This window comes from Camelus bactrianus, chromosome 13 (genome assembly GCF_048773025.1).
Source record: "Camelus bactrianus isolate YW-2024 breed Bactrian camel chromosome 13, ASM4877302v1, whole genome shotgun sequence".
In the NCBI taxonomy this organism is placed as follows: Eukaryota; Metazoa; Chordata; class Mammalia; order Artiodactyla; family Camelidae; genus Camelus; species Camelus bactrianus.
The window spans coordinates 55087110-55103953 of record NC_133551.1 but is presented as its reverse complement, the minus strand read 5'-3'; the positions used below and the strand labels follow the sequence as shown (position 1 = coordinate 55103953).

Below are 16844 nucleotides of genomic sequence, written 5' to 3'. Positions count from 1 at the left end.
AGGGCATTTCTGGAGAGGAATGAGAATCCAGGACAGGCCTCAGCTCCTCCCAATGAGGCCAGGGGTGGGAAGACAAGCAGGGGGTCAGAGTGGACCTGTGGTTCTCCTTGAAAGGATGTCAGGATTTGGGGCTTAGGGCTCCGGGAGGAGGGAACACCTAAGTCTCCTGGGCCTCATTGCAGGCAGTCTGGGGAGGCTGGGGCCCAGCCAATGGCAGGGCCCCATGCAACTCCTCCCCATCCAGGGCCGGCGGCACACCCAGGCTGCCTGCCGAAATCGGCAATCTCTGTCCCTAGAAACAGGCTTCCCTAAACACTCTTCCTGGTTCTGACATGAGTTCCGGCTGCCTGCTGAGTTCGACCACCAGCGGCCAGGAGGAGTAGCCACTCAGGTAAGGCCATCTGTGCCCAGATGTGCCCTGCCCCTCAGCATACCTGGAAGAGGCAGATTTCTCTGGCGGAGAGTCTGGGGAGTAGCCTGGACACATCCCGTGTCCTGATAGTGGAGGAATGAAGGGCTCCGCCCTCCTCTGCTCTCGGTTTTCCCCCTCTCTCCCCAGCTGAGCAGAGGTGGGAGCCAGGGACTGAGTGGGAGAGGGGCTCACAGAGGGGCCAGGAGCTGAGGAGGCAGATCTGCTCTGCCTGGGCCTGCCAAACCCCACCCTGCCCTGCCCTGCCCCAGATTGGGCTGGGCAGAGAGCCCCTGGGCTGGAGCCTCCTTGGTATTCCGTGAGGAACTGCCAGGAGTTCCACCCACCTTAGGCAGGACTGAGCAATTACAAGCTGATGATTCAGAGCAGGGGCCCCACATTCAAGGGGTAAGTAGACAGGAAGGTGGATAGACGGGGTGGGGAGCAGAGTCACCCCCAGCCTCCCTCACTGGGGATCCACCTGGTGGAGGAAGGAGTGGGCACAGATCAGACAGGCAGAAGACTTCCTGCAACCTCAGGAAAGGGCCCAGGCCCAGAGTGTGGGCCCTGGAGCCAGCCAGCCTTCAAATCCCAGCTCTGCCACTTACCAGCTGTGTAACTGCGAGCAAATTAATTAACCTCTCTGTGCTCCACTTTTCTCATTTGTAAATTGGGGATAAACCATCTACTCTTTTATACAGTTGCTATGTTGGTTCATGCAAAGTGCTCAGAACAGTGCCGACACTGCCTAAACACCCAGTAAATGTTGGCTTTTGTCACTACCTTGCTTATCCGAAGCGGATGGTGCAGGGGGTCAGGACAGCGTGATGACCTTCAGCCTGGACCAGTCCTGGAGGGACATCAGGAACCCCTTAGAGCAACAGACTGTGCAATATATGCATATATACGCATGACTGGAACATTATGCTGTACACCAGAGATTGACACACTGTAACTGACTATATTTCAGTTTAAAAAAAAAAAAAGAGCCTGTGTAAACCAACTCCCTGAGGTCTCCGGGGTCAGGCAGGCAGGGGGAGCCGGTAAGGTGAGGCCACAATTTGTGGGTCTCTCCACCAGGCAGAGGAATTCCAAGTGAGGAACTGAGGCACCCTTCACTCTGAACAGTAGTCACTTTCTCTAATTGGAGGTAAATCTGATTCTTGTATGTTCATCAGGCCAAACCGAACGGCAGAACTAACCAGAGCCAGCAATTCCCACTTTGGTGTCTGTTCCTCAAGATGGCCAGAAAAGGGAGGGTCTATGGTCAAAGGAGTTTGTGCAGATGCTACATATTCTGACCCCTTTTTGGAGATTCATAATGTGAACTTACTAGTATGGTCAAGTAAAGGGACCTGTTTAACTTTGCTGAACACAGTGCTTGCCTACCATTTTGAACACAGAATCCTTTTCTCTTACTGCTTCTGTGACCAGCCTACTGAGCAGGGCTCCAGGGAACAGCAGTTTGGGAAACTCGGGAACACCAGGCAACTCCAGGAAGCCTGCAGGATAAAGAGAATCATTGTGCCCTACCCTGTATTTCAGTTGGATTGCCACTGACCTTGCTTCAAGTGAGGGGCACCTGAGCAGGACACTGCCTGGATATTTATGGAGTGTTAGACCAGATGGGAGTTTTGGGACAAGGTTCCAGCCTCTTCTCTAACCCAAGCCCCCAAGCCAAGTCAAAGAGCAGATTCCCCTTGGAAAGAGGCTGTCTGAGGGGAGACAGCAGTGCTTAGAAAGGAAAGAAGTCATCCTTGGGCTCGGCCCCCAGAGGAGAGGGCTGGGGTTGGAACAGAGGGATGAAGGCAGGATGTCTCACCTCCTTAAGCCTTCACTGTGTGGGACCATAAGACTGGAGCTGAGGCCCTGGGAGGAGCAGGTGGCTCCCTGGACCCGCCTTCACCCACTTTTATGGGTAAGAGTTGAGTACTAGGCTTAATTACCTGTGCTCCAGTCTCAGCTCTGTAGCTAATAGTAGCGTAACCCCATCTGACCCCTCTCAGCCTCAGTTTCCTTCATCTGTACAAGGGGGACAATGATAGAGCCTAACTCCGCCGTGGCTGTGAGGCTCAAACACAATGACATAGTCCTATAAAGCGCTGAGAGTGAGCATTCCATAAATGTGGGAAATTAGCATTATCATCTCCCCGCAGTAGCAGCCGACGCCTGGGGCCACCATGAACTGGGGGATCTTCGAGGGGCTCCTGAGCGGAGTCAACAAGTACGCCACCGCCTTCGGGCGCGTCTGGCTGTCCCTGGTCTTCATCTTCCGTGTGCTGGTGTACCTGGTGACCGCCGAGCGCGTGTGGAGTGACGACCACAAAGACTTCAACTGTGACACCCGCCAGCCAGGCTGCTCCAATGTCTGCTTCGACGAGTTCTTCCCCGTGACCCACGTGCGCCTCTGGGCCCTGCAGCTCATCCTGGTCACGTGCCCCTCGCTGCTCGTGGTCATGCACGTGGCCTACCGCGAGGCTCGGGAGAAGAAGCACCAAGAGGCGGCGGGGAAGGACGGTGGGCGCCTCTACCTAAACCCCGGAAAGAAGAGGGGTGGGCTCTGGTGGACGTACGTCTTCAGCCTGGTGTTCAAGGCTGGTGTGGATGCCGCCTTCCTCTACGTGTTCCATTTGTTCTACCCCAAATACACCCTCCCTCGGGTGGTCAAGTGCCACGCGGCTCCGTGTCCCAACACGGTGGACTGCTTCATCTCCAAGCCCACGGAGAAAAACATCTTCACTCTCTTCATGGTAATCACGGCTGCCATCTGCATCCTGCTCAACCTGGTGGAGCTGGCCTACCTGGTAAGCAAGAGGTGCCGTGAGTGCCTGGTGGCCAGGAGAGCCTGGGCCAGGCATGTGGGCCGCCACCGGGACTGGGCCGCCTCTTCCTGCAAACCAGACGACCTCCTCTCTGGAGACCTCATCTTTCTGGGCTCCGACACTCCCCCTCCTCTCTTACTGGACCACCCTCAAGACTACGTGAAGAAAACCAATGTGTGAGGGGCTGCCTGGTCCCGTCTGGGTTGGAAGGACCCGGCACCTCTCAGAGATGCAGCCTTGGGGGTGGGGGTGCTAAGCTGTGAGGGGTGGGGGGCAGGCAAGAGGGAGGGACAGATGACCTGGGGTCAAGTCCCTATTCCCCAGCTCCTGCCACAGCCCAGCTGGGTGCTTGGACAAGGTACCCCTCAGAGCTGAACCTCAGTTTCCTTTTGTGTGAAACAGAGATGAGGAGGCCCACCTCCCAGGGTTGTCGCAGTGAAGAGGGGTTTAATAAGAGATAATAACATGCCTTCGGTGTGTGGGGCCCACAGTCAGGGCTTAATAAAAGTCAGCGCATTCACTGATTCAACGTGCCCTTCGATCCTTCGCCCTTTTCTATCCTTATCAGGTCATTGGGCCAACATCTCTGCCCCTGCAAAGAGCTGAACTTGATCCAGCCACATGAGAGGCCATTCCCTCCCCCAGGAGAGGGTCCCCCAGCACTCCTGTGGGGTGAGGGTGGGGGGGCCATGCTGCTTTTCATGCTCAAGTCTAGCCTTTATCCCCAGTTGCAATTTTAAGCCCGTGGGTGGTCTGCAAAGAGAATGGAGCTTGGTATGTGGGGAGCCGCATGTCACAGTGGAAAGTTAATGGACTTTTGAGTCATAACACTTGCACTTGAACCGAAGTTCCACTGGGATCTGGGAAAGTGATCAGCTTCGCTCCAAAATGGGTTAATAGCCACGCCTGTGGGGTGGTTGTAAGGCTGGATGAGCTCACGGCTGGATGGGGTTACCCAGCTGTAAAGGGCCACATAAATGTTAACCACTGGTATTAGGAAGTGCTCTATAAATGCTTGTGGGGAATGAGGCAGAGGAGCCCCTCCCTGGCTGTGCATTAACCTTCACTGTCCCAGCCACCAGGACGCAGGCCCAAGGCCTCTCTGCAGCCCCCACTGGGTCACACTCCGACCTCCGCAGAAACCCAGGCCCAGAGGGGATGGACAGGGAAGCTGCACCTGGCCCTTTGCCAGCTGGAGAATTTCATGCTGCGCCCTGCATTCCTGCTCTCCACCAGGGCAGCGGTGCCCTTGTTCAGAGGAACCACAGCTGGCCCCTCCCATCCCCTACTCAACTCACCAGCAACCCAAGCTCTAGGCCCCAGAAACGTCCCTGCCAGGGTGGGATGCAATCCTGGACTAAACTGAGATTGCCCCTTTCCAGAGATGTCAGCCGCTAAGGGCCTCAGAACCAGGCTTCCAGAGGAAAAGGGCAGGAGAGAGGACTGGGGAAAGGGGGACAGGGTCGGGGTATTAAGGCAGTCAAAGAGGGGACAATGCCATTTGGTGCTGATCTGGGCCTGAGCACCAGGATACCAGGCTCCTGCCCCCATTCACGGCAGTTTCACCCATATATCTTCCAGCGCAGGGAGCCAGACCCAGCCATGCCTGACCAAACTGCAGAGAAGGCGTGGGCCAGGGGAGAAGAGCCACAGGTGTTTACCCTGAACGCGTGCCCGGGAAGTCCGCCCACCAGCCTGCCTGCCCACCCGGGCACTCTCGCTTGGCTCATTGGCTCAGCAAGCCCCACCCAGTAGGGGAGTAAGGAACAAAAGCTGCCTACAGGAGGCCCTGGGGCAGACGGGCAGACAGACTAGCCCACAGACAGGAGAGTGGCTGCTACACTCAAGAAAGGTGAGGGCCACGTCGGGCAGGAGACTGGGCTGGGAGGCAGGGATCAGATGGGCTGAGGACCCCCAGGGGACCTCAGGCTGTGGGCCCGGCTTCAGGGAGGAGCAGAGGGGACACAGGATCTCTGGGGAAACCCAGGGAAGCCCCAAGGAGGGGAAGGGATGTCCTGCCAGACCAAAGGAAGGACAGAAGTCTAGAGAGGAGATAAGGAAGAGGAAGGGTCAGGAAGAAGTGGTGTTTCCAGCAGGTTCGGCAAACATCTACTGCGTGTTCATGGGGCCAGGCTTGGTGCTGAGTCCTGGGGAATCAGAGACGAATGAGGTATAGAGGCTGCCCTCCAGAAGCTGACAGCCTGGTACCGAAAACTGGTAAACAGACCATTTGTGTACCAGTGAGGCACTCTGCCAGGAAAGATGGAGAAGGGTGCTCAGAAAATGTGCCAGAGGCACAAGGTCTGAGGATGCTGAGATCTGAGTCAGGGACAGGGGAGGGGCCGGGGCCACAGATGGAACAAGATGGCACTCCAGATAAGGGGTGTGGAGGATGGTGCAGGCAGGACACGGCCTGAATGAAACGAGAGCTGATGTGGGCAGCGAACAGCCACTGAGCAAAGACATAAGGGGGTTGGGGGGTCCCGGAAAGAAAAGGTAAATGGTGGGGGGAGGACTGTGCCAGAATCTTGCCTCTGTCTGTTCCCAAGTCCCTCCTTAAGGCTGGAATGGTTGGAATTCCAGAGGAACCTACTGTGGTCAGGACAGGCAGCCCTCAGGCCTGGCACCAACGCAGGAGGTGGCAGGATGATACCAAGCCACCGTTGTTCCAAAGAACCTGTTTCATTTGGAAGGGAACGTCAGGGTGAGGGACATCCTGGAGCCAGAGAGAAGAATGAGGGTGCATAATACTCCACAAGGTACAGGGCCTGGCTCAATAAAAGTTGGAGGAAGTTGAGGGAAAAAGATACACATCCCCACCTCCTGCGTGGTCCGTCCCTGGATCCAACCCGCACTTTGTTACTGTTTCTTCAGATGCTGTGTGACCCGCAGGGCTGAAGGTTGGGGTCGATGAGATCAGCCGCACACCCATGCAGGATGATTATCCTTCACGTTTATCTATTACCTTGTAGAATAAAATATGCCCAGATTGTGGAACTAGAAGATGAAAGTTCAAGTCCAGCTCATGGGCCGTGGGCGGGTGCCTGTCTGGGCCTTAGCTTACTCCCCCGTGAATCAGAGAGGATGGTAGTCCCTACCCCACCGAGTCATTGCGAGTGAGGACATGATGACAGTGGTTGTGAAATGGCTTTGCCTATCACACCTTTAATTAAAGGCACCCATTTCCAGGTTCCCTGAGGCCTCGTGGCCCCCAGGACCCGCACAGGTGCGCACAGGCTTAGATCACGCACGTGAAGAGCCAAGGCCATAACCAGCATGAACTGGGCGTTCCTGCAGGGCATCCTGAGCGGGGTCAACAAGTACTCCACGGCACTGGGTCGCATCTGGCTGTCCGTGGTCTTCATCTTCCGTGTGCTGGTGTACGTGGTGGCGGCCGAGGAGGTGTGGGACGATGAGCAGAAGGACTTTGTCTGCAACACCAAGCAGCCAGGCTGCCCCAACGTCTGCTACGATGAGTTCTTCCCCGTGTCCCACGTGCGCCTCTGGGCCCTACAGCTCATCCTGGTCACATGCCCCTCGCTGCTCGTGGTCATGCATGTGGCCTACCGCCATGAGCGTGAGCGGAAGCACCGCCGGAAACATGGGCCCGATGCCCCGTCCCTGTATGACAACCCCAACAAGAAGCGGGGCGGGCTCTGGTGGACATACCTGCTGAGCCTCATCTTCAAGGCTGCCGTCGACTCCGGCTTCCTCTACATCTTCCACCGCCTCTACCAGGACTATGACATGCCCCGCGTGGTGGCCTGCTCCGAGGCGCCATGCCCCCACACCGTGGACTGCTACATCTCCCGACCCACAGAGAAGAAGGTCTTCACCTACTTCATGGTGGCCACAGCTGTTATCTGCATCCTACTCAACCTCAGTGAGGTCACCTACCTGGTGGGCAAGAGGTGCCTGAAGACCCTCGGCCCCAGGCGCCGGCGGTCCCGGTGCCGGGCTCACCTGCCTGATACGTGCCCACCATATGCCCTTTCCCAGGGAGAGCACCCCCAGGATGGGAACTCTGTCCTCATGAAGGTCAGGTCCACCATGATAGATGCAGGTGGGTACCCGTAACTGGTGAGGTCGGCGGCTAAGACCACCAGAGCCTGGGCCTGCTCCCTAAGACCACAGCGGGGCAGTGGCATCATTTCTGCAGCAGGGCAGGTGAGGAAGGTGGGTGTGGAGCTCAGGAAGCCCTCACAGGGGCCAATGCTGGGAGGCAGTTCGGTCTCTGGGTCCTGAGCCCTGGGAAGGGGAGGTTGATGGCTGGCAGGGATTTTGTATATGGCATTAGGGTGTGTCAAAACCCTTAATAAATATGATTTTCTTTGTACTTTGCAGACCAGGGGAGGAGTGATGGGTAGGAAAGCAGGGAGATTCATGATGGACTTTGGAGAGGAGGTCAAGACTCAGTGGGCATTTGAACCCTGGAACCTCAGGTGCAGGTTTACCCATCACACACACACACTCACCCCACACACACCACCCACAGAATGTGCCCCCAGGATGTGCTGGGAAGCCCAGAGGCTGCTCCAGGGGTCTCTGGACTCTACAACCAAGGCAGGAGGGAAGGTACCCTCGGAGCCCCTGTGCCTAGCATGAGTCGGTTCTCAGCGAGTGTCCCTCAGATGAGTGCATGTGGCTCCACATTCCGGCCCCCCTAACCCTGCCCAGCACAGGTCCCCAGAGGTGAGTCCTCTAGGTGGGTGAGATGGTGCCAAGAGCAAGTCTTGGATGCAGAGTCTGCCAGCGTGTCTAGGAGGCACATCCCCACAGGCCAGGAACCCACTGAGAGCATCCAAGCTAAATGATCCCTCATAGATCCTCAAGTTTGAGCAACTTACCTCCTCCTTACCTCCTCTCATCCTCCCTCACCACTCACTTGACAACTTCCAAACCCACAGCTCCAGCCTGGACCTGCCTCTGGTCCCAGAGCCCCATACCAACAGCTCATGGGACAGCTTTCTGGGAGACCCCCAGACATCTCCCACTCTGCAACCCCCAAACTGACTGTGTCATCTTTCCTCAAACCTGCCCTCCCCAAAGATCACCACTCCCCACCCCATGAATAACACTACCATCCACTCAGGCATCCAAGCCAGGAGCTGGCCTGACATCCTCGTCCCCTCCCCAGCTCCTAGCCCCTCATGCCTTACATCCCACTGCAGCACCAAATCCCACTATTTTCAACCCCTAAATGTTTCCCGAGTCTGCCCCTCCTCTCCCACCCCACACCCTCCCACTGGGCCTCTCCCATCTGCCCTCCACTACAGGGACAGTGTTTTTTCTAGATACAAATCTGATCATGTCATTCCTCCTGCTTTGAAAATCCCCTCACCGCCACTGTCATCACCATTGCCCTCCATCCAACCCCACTGACGTTCCCAGCCGCACCCCCTGCCTCCTCCCTCCTTGTACCACCAATAATACCAAAGGGCTTGTGGCTCCCCAACCAGACACATCACACTAGGTCCTGCCTCAAGCCTTCAGACATGCTGTTCTCTCTGCCCGAAATGCCCTCCCTCCCTCCTTTGGGACCCTTCCTTGAACCCCAGGGACAGCCTTAACTGCCTTCTCCCTGCGCCAGCCTCGCCTGTGCCTCTGCCCTTCTTCCCAGATTGGAGTGGTCTGTTCTCCCCACCAGTCTATGAGCCCTTCACGCACGGGATGCTGAGTCATCCAGGTCCTCAGTTGCCTTCAATAAATGTTTGTGAAATGAGTAAACGGACTCTGAGCTGCCTGACAGGAGGGACTGTGTCTGGTTGATCTGAATCTGAATCTTCCACCACACCTAGCCCAGGAGTTCAGCGTCTTCCACCACACCTAGCAGGAGTTCAGCGTAGTGATTTCTTGTTTGTGTGTTTTGATGTTGTTTTCACTAAGTCCAGACTAAAGGTTTCTTTTATGGGTGAGGAAACTTTGGCCTAGAGAAGGGAGGGGAACTTCCTGGCCCACAGGGAGGGGTTGAATCTGCTGAGGCTGTGTGCCCCATGGTTCAAGGAGAGCCTCCATGCCCACCCCTGATTATGGGACAAGACCAGAGACTCACCCCTTCTTAGGCCAGGGTTCCCCTGAGCAGAGCCAGTGGCAGGAATTTGTGTGCCTGTGAAGGAAGGAACAAGGGAAGCAGGGTGGGGAGTGGGCCGAGCTGAGCAGCGAATGAGTTCAGGGAAACTCAGCCATGGCCTGATCCCCACGGGTGGGGTAAGCAGCCTCTGAATCATAAATCCCACCACAGAGCTGTCCCCCTTGGAGGAAAGGGCATCAGGCTTTGGAACTCCTGTAGCAATCAGTCATTGGTTTCAGGCCGCCCCAAGGGCAGGAGGGCTGGTAGGAGGGGTAGGCGGCTCCCACTCAGTCAGGGTCAATTCTCCAGGGGCAGCTATAAGCCATGAGTGTGTGTCCCCCAGAAAAGGAGGTACAGGCAGGGCACCAAAACCATCCACTGAACTTCCCAGGAAACAAGGCAGCCCCCACCGCCAATCCAGACCAGAGGATGGTCCTCTCAACCAGTTCTGAACCAGATGGCCCCGCATTGCTCAAACCAAGGTAGCCCCCACATGCAGCCCAGCAGACCAGCCCTAGTCAACTCCTTCTGAGATTCCAGATTCCCCAGTCCAGGGGCTGCTGCTGGGTCCAACAAATGGCCAGAGCATCCCAGACCTTGACTACTCCCATGCCCTCTCCATGGGTGGTGGTCCAAGAGGTCTCCAGTCCTGAGCCACTGAGCCAGGTAGAGACCAAAAGCACATCTGACCAGCCTGAGACCACCACCCTCTGACCTTCCACCACCTTCTTGAAAACTATTCCCTTAGCTGAGGTGCCTGCATCTTTCTCTTCCGCCCTCTGCCCACCCCCACTGCTCCACCTGCTTCTCCTCATTCATTAAAGACTTGAGCACGTGACTCTTGGTCTTTCTGGTCTTCTCTCGTGGCCCAGAGCCTCAGGGACCACCTGTGTGTCACTCTGTCCTCTTTACTCCCTGCCATCCTCGTCTCCTGTGGCCTCCTCCTCCATTTAGCTACCCACTCACAGGACCACACCCTGGACCTTGTCTTCACCCAGAACTGCTCCACCTCTAGAATCTTCCATTCAATTCACATTAACAAATGGTTCACTTTTAGATGACAAGCCCCGTGCCAGGTGCTGCGGATTCATCTGGGAAGAATCAGGCACAGTCCCTGACCTCGTACATGGAGCCACATGCTATGAATGGACAGCTACTGAACTCATGGGGTGCTGGGGAGGCGGGGGTTACTGCTGGCAGGTGCGGGGGAGCTAACACGCAGGCACCCAGGGAAAGGTTCCCTGGGACTTCTGAAGCTGACACCTAGAGAAAGAGGGGAGGGGATTCCAGGCAGAGGAAGGAGCACATGAAAGGCCTGAGAGGGAGACCAAACCTAATGCAAGGACTGGAAGGGACCCAGGAGGGTGGAAGCCAGGCTGAAGCAGGCAGGGGCTGGGTGGTGCAGTGCTTCCTCAAGAACTCTGTTAATGGTTCTGAACTTTACCCTAAGGACAATGAAAAGTCACTGGAGAGGCTTCGACCAGAAGTGACATGATCTAATTTACAGTGTCTGGTCACAATGTGGGGAGGGGGCCGAGGCAGGGCTGTTTAGAGCCTGAGACAACAGGCCAAGTAAGAAACAATAGTGGCCTAAAGTAGGGCGTACACGGTGGAGATAGAAAGAAGTAGCTAGATTTCAGAAATGCTTACAAGACAGAGTCAAAATGATGGGGTGATTTGGTTGGGTGTGGGGATCAAGCAGTGAGAGGAATCAGAGACACACAGGTTTCTGGGTGGCGGGGCCGTTTACTGAGTGGAGGAGCAGGTTTGAGGGAAGCACTGATAACTTCAGTTTCAGACATGCTGACTTGGAGATACAGATAAGAAACCCTGGTTATCCCATTCCATTCGCATGCCCTCTCAGCCTCTGGCTCGCTGTCTTTCTCACTGCCAAGATGCTTATTATCGTTCTTGGTAACTTTACACCCAACACCTTGACCTCTCCGTTTCTGGATTTCCTCGTGTCCAACAATCTTTTCCTCCACCCTGCTGCGTGCTCACACCCTAGACCTCGTCTGTACCAAGAGCTGCACCAGCGCCTATCTGTGTAGTTCACTGTCTCTCATTCCCACTCCAGCAATCCTTCTGCCCCTTCTATTGACCCACCACTATGTCAATGTCTGTCACCCTCTTCACATCCTCCCTCCCCTCCTTCCCCAGCTTAGACTCCAGGGGCCACCAGATCATCGCCGACTCCTAGTTATCTTCCATTCCCTTGCCTTTCTGTGCTTCTCTAGGCAGCCACCAGGCAGGATCCTACCTCCAATTAAACCCAGCTCTCCATGTGGCACCTGTTCCAGAACACCTGGGGAATAATAGAGCTGGCCTGGCTGGTTTCACTTGAAAATTCTGGCCACAAAGCTCAAGTAGGCACTCTGCATCTCTAAGAAATTCTACATTTTCCTAAAACTTTGACCCTATTCTCTAAGAGGACAATATCATACCTTCTCCTCTTTCCCCAAACCTCCAGTCCCCATTTTCCTAATCCCCATTCTAGCTGATAGCCGGGCATCGTATGCCACTGTGCATAGAAGCAGCAGGCAAACGCTAACTTACCCCCCACCACCAAGTCTGCAGACCTCCTGGCATGAGTGCCCCTTCACTCTGCCTTCTCCCCTGCAACGTGGATGAAGCGTGTTCCTGCTCCTGGTACACCCTGTACTAGGGCACTGGACCCCATCACCTCTCACCTACTCTAGACTATGTTCCCCTGTTCTTGTAATTCCCTTTCTGTAAACATCCAATAATGTTCCCCTCTCTCTCTTTTTCTAAATTCCCTCTTGATACCATATCCTTCTCCAGCTACTATCCTGTTTACAAAAAAATCAAAATCCTTTGAAAATTGTCTACACTTGGTATCTCCACTTCGTCACACTTTAACCACTCCAGTCAGGGCTGCCCTTTGTCAAGGTCATGAATGGCCAACAAATTCCCAAATCCAATGGTCAGTCCTTCATCCTCATCTTACTCCCTCAGCAACATCTGGCCATTGAGAGCTCCCTCCTTAAACACCATCTTCCCTTGGCTTCCAGGCAGTACCCTTTCCTGGCTTCCTCCTCTCTCACTGATGAGTCTTTTTGGGTCTCCATTGATTCTTCTTCCTCTTGCTGACCTCTAAGTGCAGGATGCTCCAGGGCCCAGTTCTCCACCCTCTTTTCTCCTCTATATACATTTCCCCTCTGTGATCAGAACCATCTATAAAATCATCTATAAACTGATGGCTCTCACATTTATATGTTCAGACCTAACCACTCTAACTCCCATGAGTTAGAGTCACGCATCCAACTTCCTATTGGTCATCCAAAATAGAACTCCTAACCCCCCCAACAAAGAACAGATTTATTAGACTCAAATAGAAAACAAACTGCGGTTACCAGGGGGAAAGGGGGCGGGGAAAGGATAGATTAGGAGTTTGGGATTAATAGACACACATTACTATACATAAAATAGATAAACAACAAGGACCTACTGTATAGCACAGGGAAATATATTCAATTTCTTATAATGAGCAGTAATGGAAAAGAATCTGAAAAGAGAATATATATATATATGTATGTATATATGTATAACTGAATCACTTTGCTGTACACATGAAACTAACATTGTAAATCAACTACACGTCAATAAAAAATTTAAAAATTTTTTAAAAAGCAGATATATGTTCTCTTCTGGTCTTCCTCATCTTGGAAGATGACATTCCTATCCACCCAACTGTACAATTCAAAAACCTAGGTGTCTCTTTCCTCATAATCACATCCACACTATTAGCGAGTCCCATTGGATATAATTTCAGAATATGTTCAAAATCCATTTCCTTCCCACCACCTCCAAGTGCCCAGGCCAAGCCACCTCACTGAACACTGGACACAAGCAGCTGCTGGCTCCCTGTCCCCACTCTTGCTCCTCTGCAATTCCTCCTCCATGTGGAGCGATCTTTCTATCATGTAAGCCAGGCCAAGTCACTCCCTTGCTTAAAACCCTCCAAGTGGCTTCTCACTGTGGCTATAAAAATGAAAATAAACAAACTCTATGCCGTGGACTACAAGACCCTACTTGGTGGGGCCCTGGCTACCTCTCCAAGCTCATCTCCCTAAGCTCAAGCCTTGTCACGTGCCCCACCCACAGTGGCCTTCCCCCATCTCGGAGTCTTCGCCCTGGCTTCTGCTGAAAACGCTTTGCCCCAGAGCTTCACGAGACTGTCTGTTTGGCATTCTCACCTCATATCAGACATCCTCTCCTCCAGATGGATCTTCTTTCTGACCTGCTCCCCACTCCCTCCCCCAATGAAACACACACACTCCACACATGGTCCCCCTCCACTACATGACCCCATTTTATCTTCTTCATGGCATTTACTAGTATATGAAATTTTCTTATGTGTTCACATGTTTATTCTCTGTGTCATCTCACTAGGATGAGCTCCTTGAGAACAGGGCCTCTGTCGTGTTCACCCCTTTATCCACCAGCACCTGAAACAGTGCTTGACACATAGTAGGTACTCAAAAATAACGCATCAACTGACTGAGTGATTGGCATCCAGGTGGAGTTGTCTAGTTGTTGGATATAAGTGGGAAAGCACTGGTCAGAAGATACCAATTTGGGAGTTGTCAGCAAAACACCTGAATGTGAGATAAGATTTTGCTCCAAAATTATCCCTCAGGTAGGAAGGATTTGTCTTATATTCCAGTCCTCACAAAGTCTCCCACATTAAGGGGCACGCTCACAATTATCACTTTTTGAACAACAAAATGCTCTTTGGGGAAAATTCTTTAGCCTGAAATAACATTAGTCAATGAAGTTTTGGATATGCATAGAGATTGCTTGGGAGAATCAGAAAAAAATGGAGGCAAAGACATTTCACACAGATCCAATCATCATTCCTGGGGCTATGTTCTTATAATTGGGAGTATTTGTCTTTTTAAGCAAGCTCTTCTAAAAAAAAAATCACTTTAAGAACAATAAAGGAGTGTTGTGGAGACGACAAATACACACCTACCAGGTGATTTTACTTTTACGTTTATGCAACCTAATATTATGCAATCAGGCTTTTGTGGCAGAGAATAAAGTTTCCAGCATCATACACAGATCCAAAAAGCACTATGTCACAAATGACTTGGGCAAAAATAAAGTTCGTGTGTTCTACAAAAGGTTAATGATAACAAACAAAATTCTAATGATACTGACCCAAGTGTTAAAGAAAATTGTTAAAAGTTTAAATGAAATAAGAGGGGAGAAAAAAATAATACATCTTACTACAATGTTTTATATAATATGTGATTTTCCAAATGTACAGCAAACTAAGTTAATAAAGTACATTATTATTTCAGCCACACTAAAAGTTTATGTATTCAAATTAGCCCCCAAACTTTTTGGAGAGTCTCCTCACTGGGTGTATAGGGGTTGATTTTTATTTGGTTTTCATGGGGGTTGTTTTTTGTTTTTGTTTGGGTTTTTTTTTTCAATTGAAATAAAGTTGATTTACAATGTGTTAGTTTCAGGTGTACAGCAAAGTGATTCAGTTATACATATACATATATTCTTTTTCAGATTCCTTTCCATTATAGGTTTTTACAAGATAATGAACATAGTTCCCTATGGTATACAGTAGGTCCTTGTTGTTTATCTATTTTATGTATAGTAGTGTGCATATGTTAATCCCAAACTCCTAATTTATCTCTCCCCACAACCCCTTCCCCCTTTGGTAACCATAGTTTGTTTTCTGTCTGTGAGTCTATTTCCAGTTTATAAATAAATTCATTTGTATCTTTTTCTTAAGATTTCATATGTAAGTGATATCATATGATACTTGTCTTTCTCTGTGTGACTTAATATGATAATCTCTAGGTCCCTCCATGTTGCTGCAAATGGCATTATTTCATTCATTTTTATGGCCAAGTAATATTCCATCATATATATATATATATATAAAAAACACATCTTTATTCATCATCTGTTGATGGACATTTAGGTTGTTCCACATCTTGGCTATTATAAATAGCGCTTATATGAACATTGGAAGCATGTATCTTCTTGAGTTAGAGTTTTCTCTGAATCTATGTCCAGGTGTTTTTTTTTATCTTATATCTGGGCCTTGATGGCTAAGTGGTAACTTAGCCTTGAAAGTGGCTAATACTGTACAGAGACTGTTTAGGGGAGAATATAAGATTCCCAAGGATGGAGGCTTAAAGGCCAAATGGAGTGGGACTGTGGGGTAAGCCAATACCATAGAAGCCAAGGGAATACAATGTCACAGAGAAGGAATTTGATGTCACAGAAGCCAATAGATGTTTCTAGAACTTCTAGAAGTTTCTAGAGAAGTTCTAGAAGGAGGAGAAAGTGATCATCAGGGCCAAACACTCATCATGAGTCAAAGCAGATAAAGACTGAAAAGTTTTCATTAGATTAAAAAGATGGTCATTGGTGCTCATGGCAGGAGTACCATCTGTAGAGAACAGGGTACAGAGACCAGGTCCCAGTGAAGTGAGGGGACAGTGAGGTCCAAGCAAATAGAGACAGCAAGTGTAGACAACTGGTTGGAAATGGTGGCTCCAAGAAGAATAGAAAAGGAAAGGGTATTAGCTGCAAGAGAATGGGAACATTCAAGCAAAAAAAAAAAAAAAAAAAAAAAAACTTTTTTTTCATTTTACAATAAGAGAGACGGGAATATTTAAAAGCGGCAAGATGAATCCAGTAGAGGAGAAAGAAGGTCAAGGTCCCCAAAAGGCCAGAGGGAATGAGGTGCAGAGCTCAGGTGGAGGCTCCAACTTTGACAGAAAAGGGACAGGATACATACTAGAACAGGAGGGAAGGAGGAAAGGGCGAGGCAGGTGCTAGTCATCCCCTCTCCAACCTCAGCTCCCAGCCCTCTCACCTTGCTCCTCCCTCAACATCCGCCTAAGTCTGGCCAACAGATCAACAGGTGACCTCCAGACCTGACCCTGTGAACTTCTCCCACTGCCAGTTGTTTCCTATGTCCCCTTCCACCTGGATCCAGCCTATGTGTGCTTGTGGTGACAGCCTTCTCAACTTTCTTCACTCTCCTTGAACCTTCTAGCCAGTTCCATCTTGTTTCCAACTTACCTCTCCAAGAAAGTAGGCGCTAATTGAGAAGAATGCGCTCCCATCAACAGCCACCAGACCTACAGACCAACCTGTATCCGCACAGGACCCCTCCAGTGAAAGGGGTGAGCCTGCTCCTGCCAACACTCTAATCTCTCCCTCCCAACGCCCCGAGTGCTCAGATACCCTCTCTCTCCACTTCCTTACTCTCTCCTGTTTCTTCAACCTCCATTCTCCCTGGTTTTCTCGGCATTTAAGCATCTCCCATCCAAAAAAACAGAAATAAAACCCTTCCTTGACCCCACATCTCCTACAGTTACCTCCTGGCTTTCTCAACTGTGCCTCCTGAGTCAGAGCATTCTTACCTTCCACTCATGCCCACCAGCTATGATCCAGTCTCTGCCCCAGCACCCCACTCAAACCTGCCCTTGCCGAGCACACCTGAGATTCCTTTGTCACTAAGCCCAGCAGTCCTCAAAGTCCT

At 51.6% G+C, this 16844-nt stretch overlaps 2 protein-coding genes across 3 annotated transcripts; both read left to right on the top strand.

Moving 5' to 3' along the window:
- Nucleotides 1-231: 231 nt before the first annotated feature.
- On the top strand, nucleotides 232-3755 carry GJB5 (gap junction protein beta 5). Of its 2 annotated transcripts, none has more exons than XM_010959933.3 (2): nucleotides 232-391; nucleotides 2569-3755. In XM_010959933.3, exon 2 carries the CDS (start codon nucleotides 2590-2592, stop codon nucleotides 3409-3411), a length of 822 nt encoding a protein of 273 aa, XP_010958235.2. In that variant the 5' UTR covers nucleotides 232-391; nucleotides 2569-2589; the 3' UTR covers nucleotides 3412-3755. The 2 variants fall into 2 exon arrangements, with proteins under 2 accessions (XP_010958235.2, XP_045376320.2); XM_045520364.2 differs by having other exon boundaries at nucleotides 2566-3755.
- A 103-nt stretch (nucleotides 3756-3858) lies between these two features.
- GJB4 (gap junction protein beta 4) lies at nucleotides 3859-9042 on the top strand. The gene is made up of 2 exons (XM_045520365.2): nucleotides 3859-5083; nucleotides 6421-9042. Exon 2 carries the CDS (start codon nucleotides 6508-6510, stop codon nucleotides 7306-7308), a length of 801 nt encoding a protein of 266 aa, XP_045376321.1. The 5' UTR covers nucleotides 3859-5083; nucleotides 6421-6507; the 3' UTR covers nucleotides 7309-9042.
- Nucleotides 9043-16844: the final 7802 nt, after the last annotated feature.

Excerpts from the sequence above, each read along its gene's own strand:
- GJB5 (XM_010959933.3), top strand. The coding sequence starts at position 2,590 with ATGAACTGGGGGATCTTCGAGGGGCTCCTGAGCGGAGTCAACAAGTAC.
- GJB4 (XM_045520365.2), top strand. The coding sequence starts at position 6,508 with ATGAACTGGGCGTTCCTGCAGGGCATCCTGAGCGGGGTCAACAAGTAC.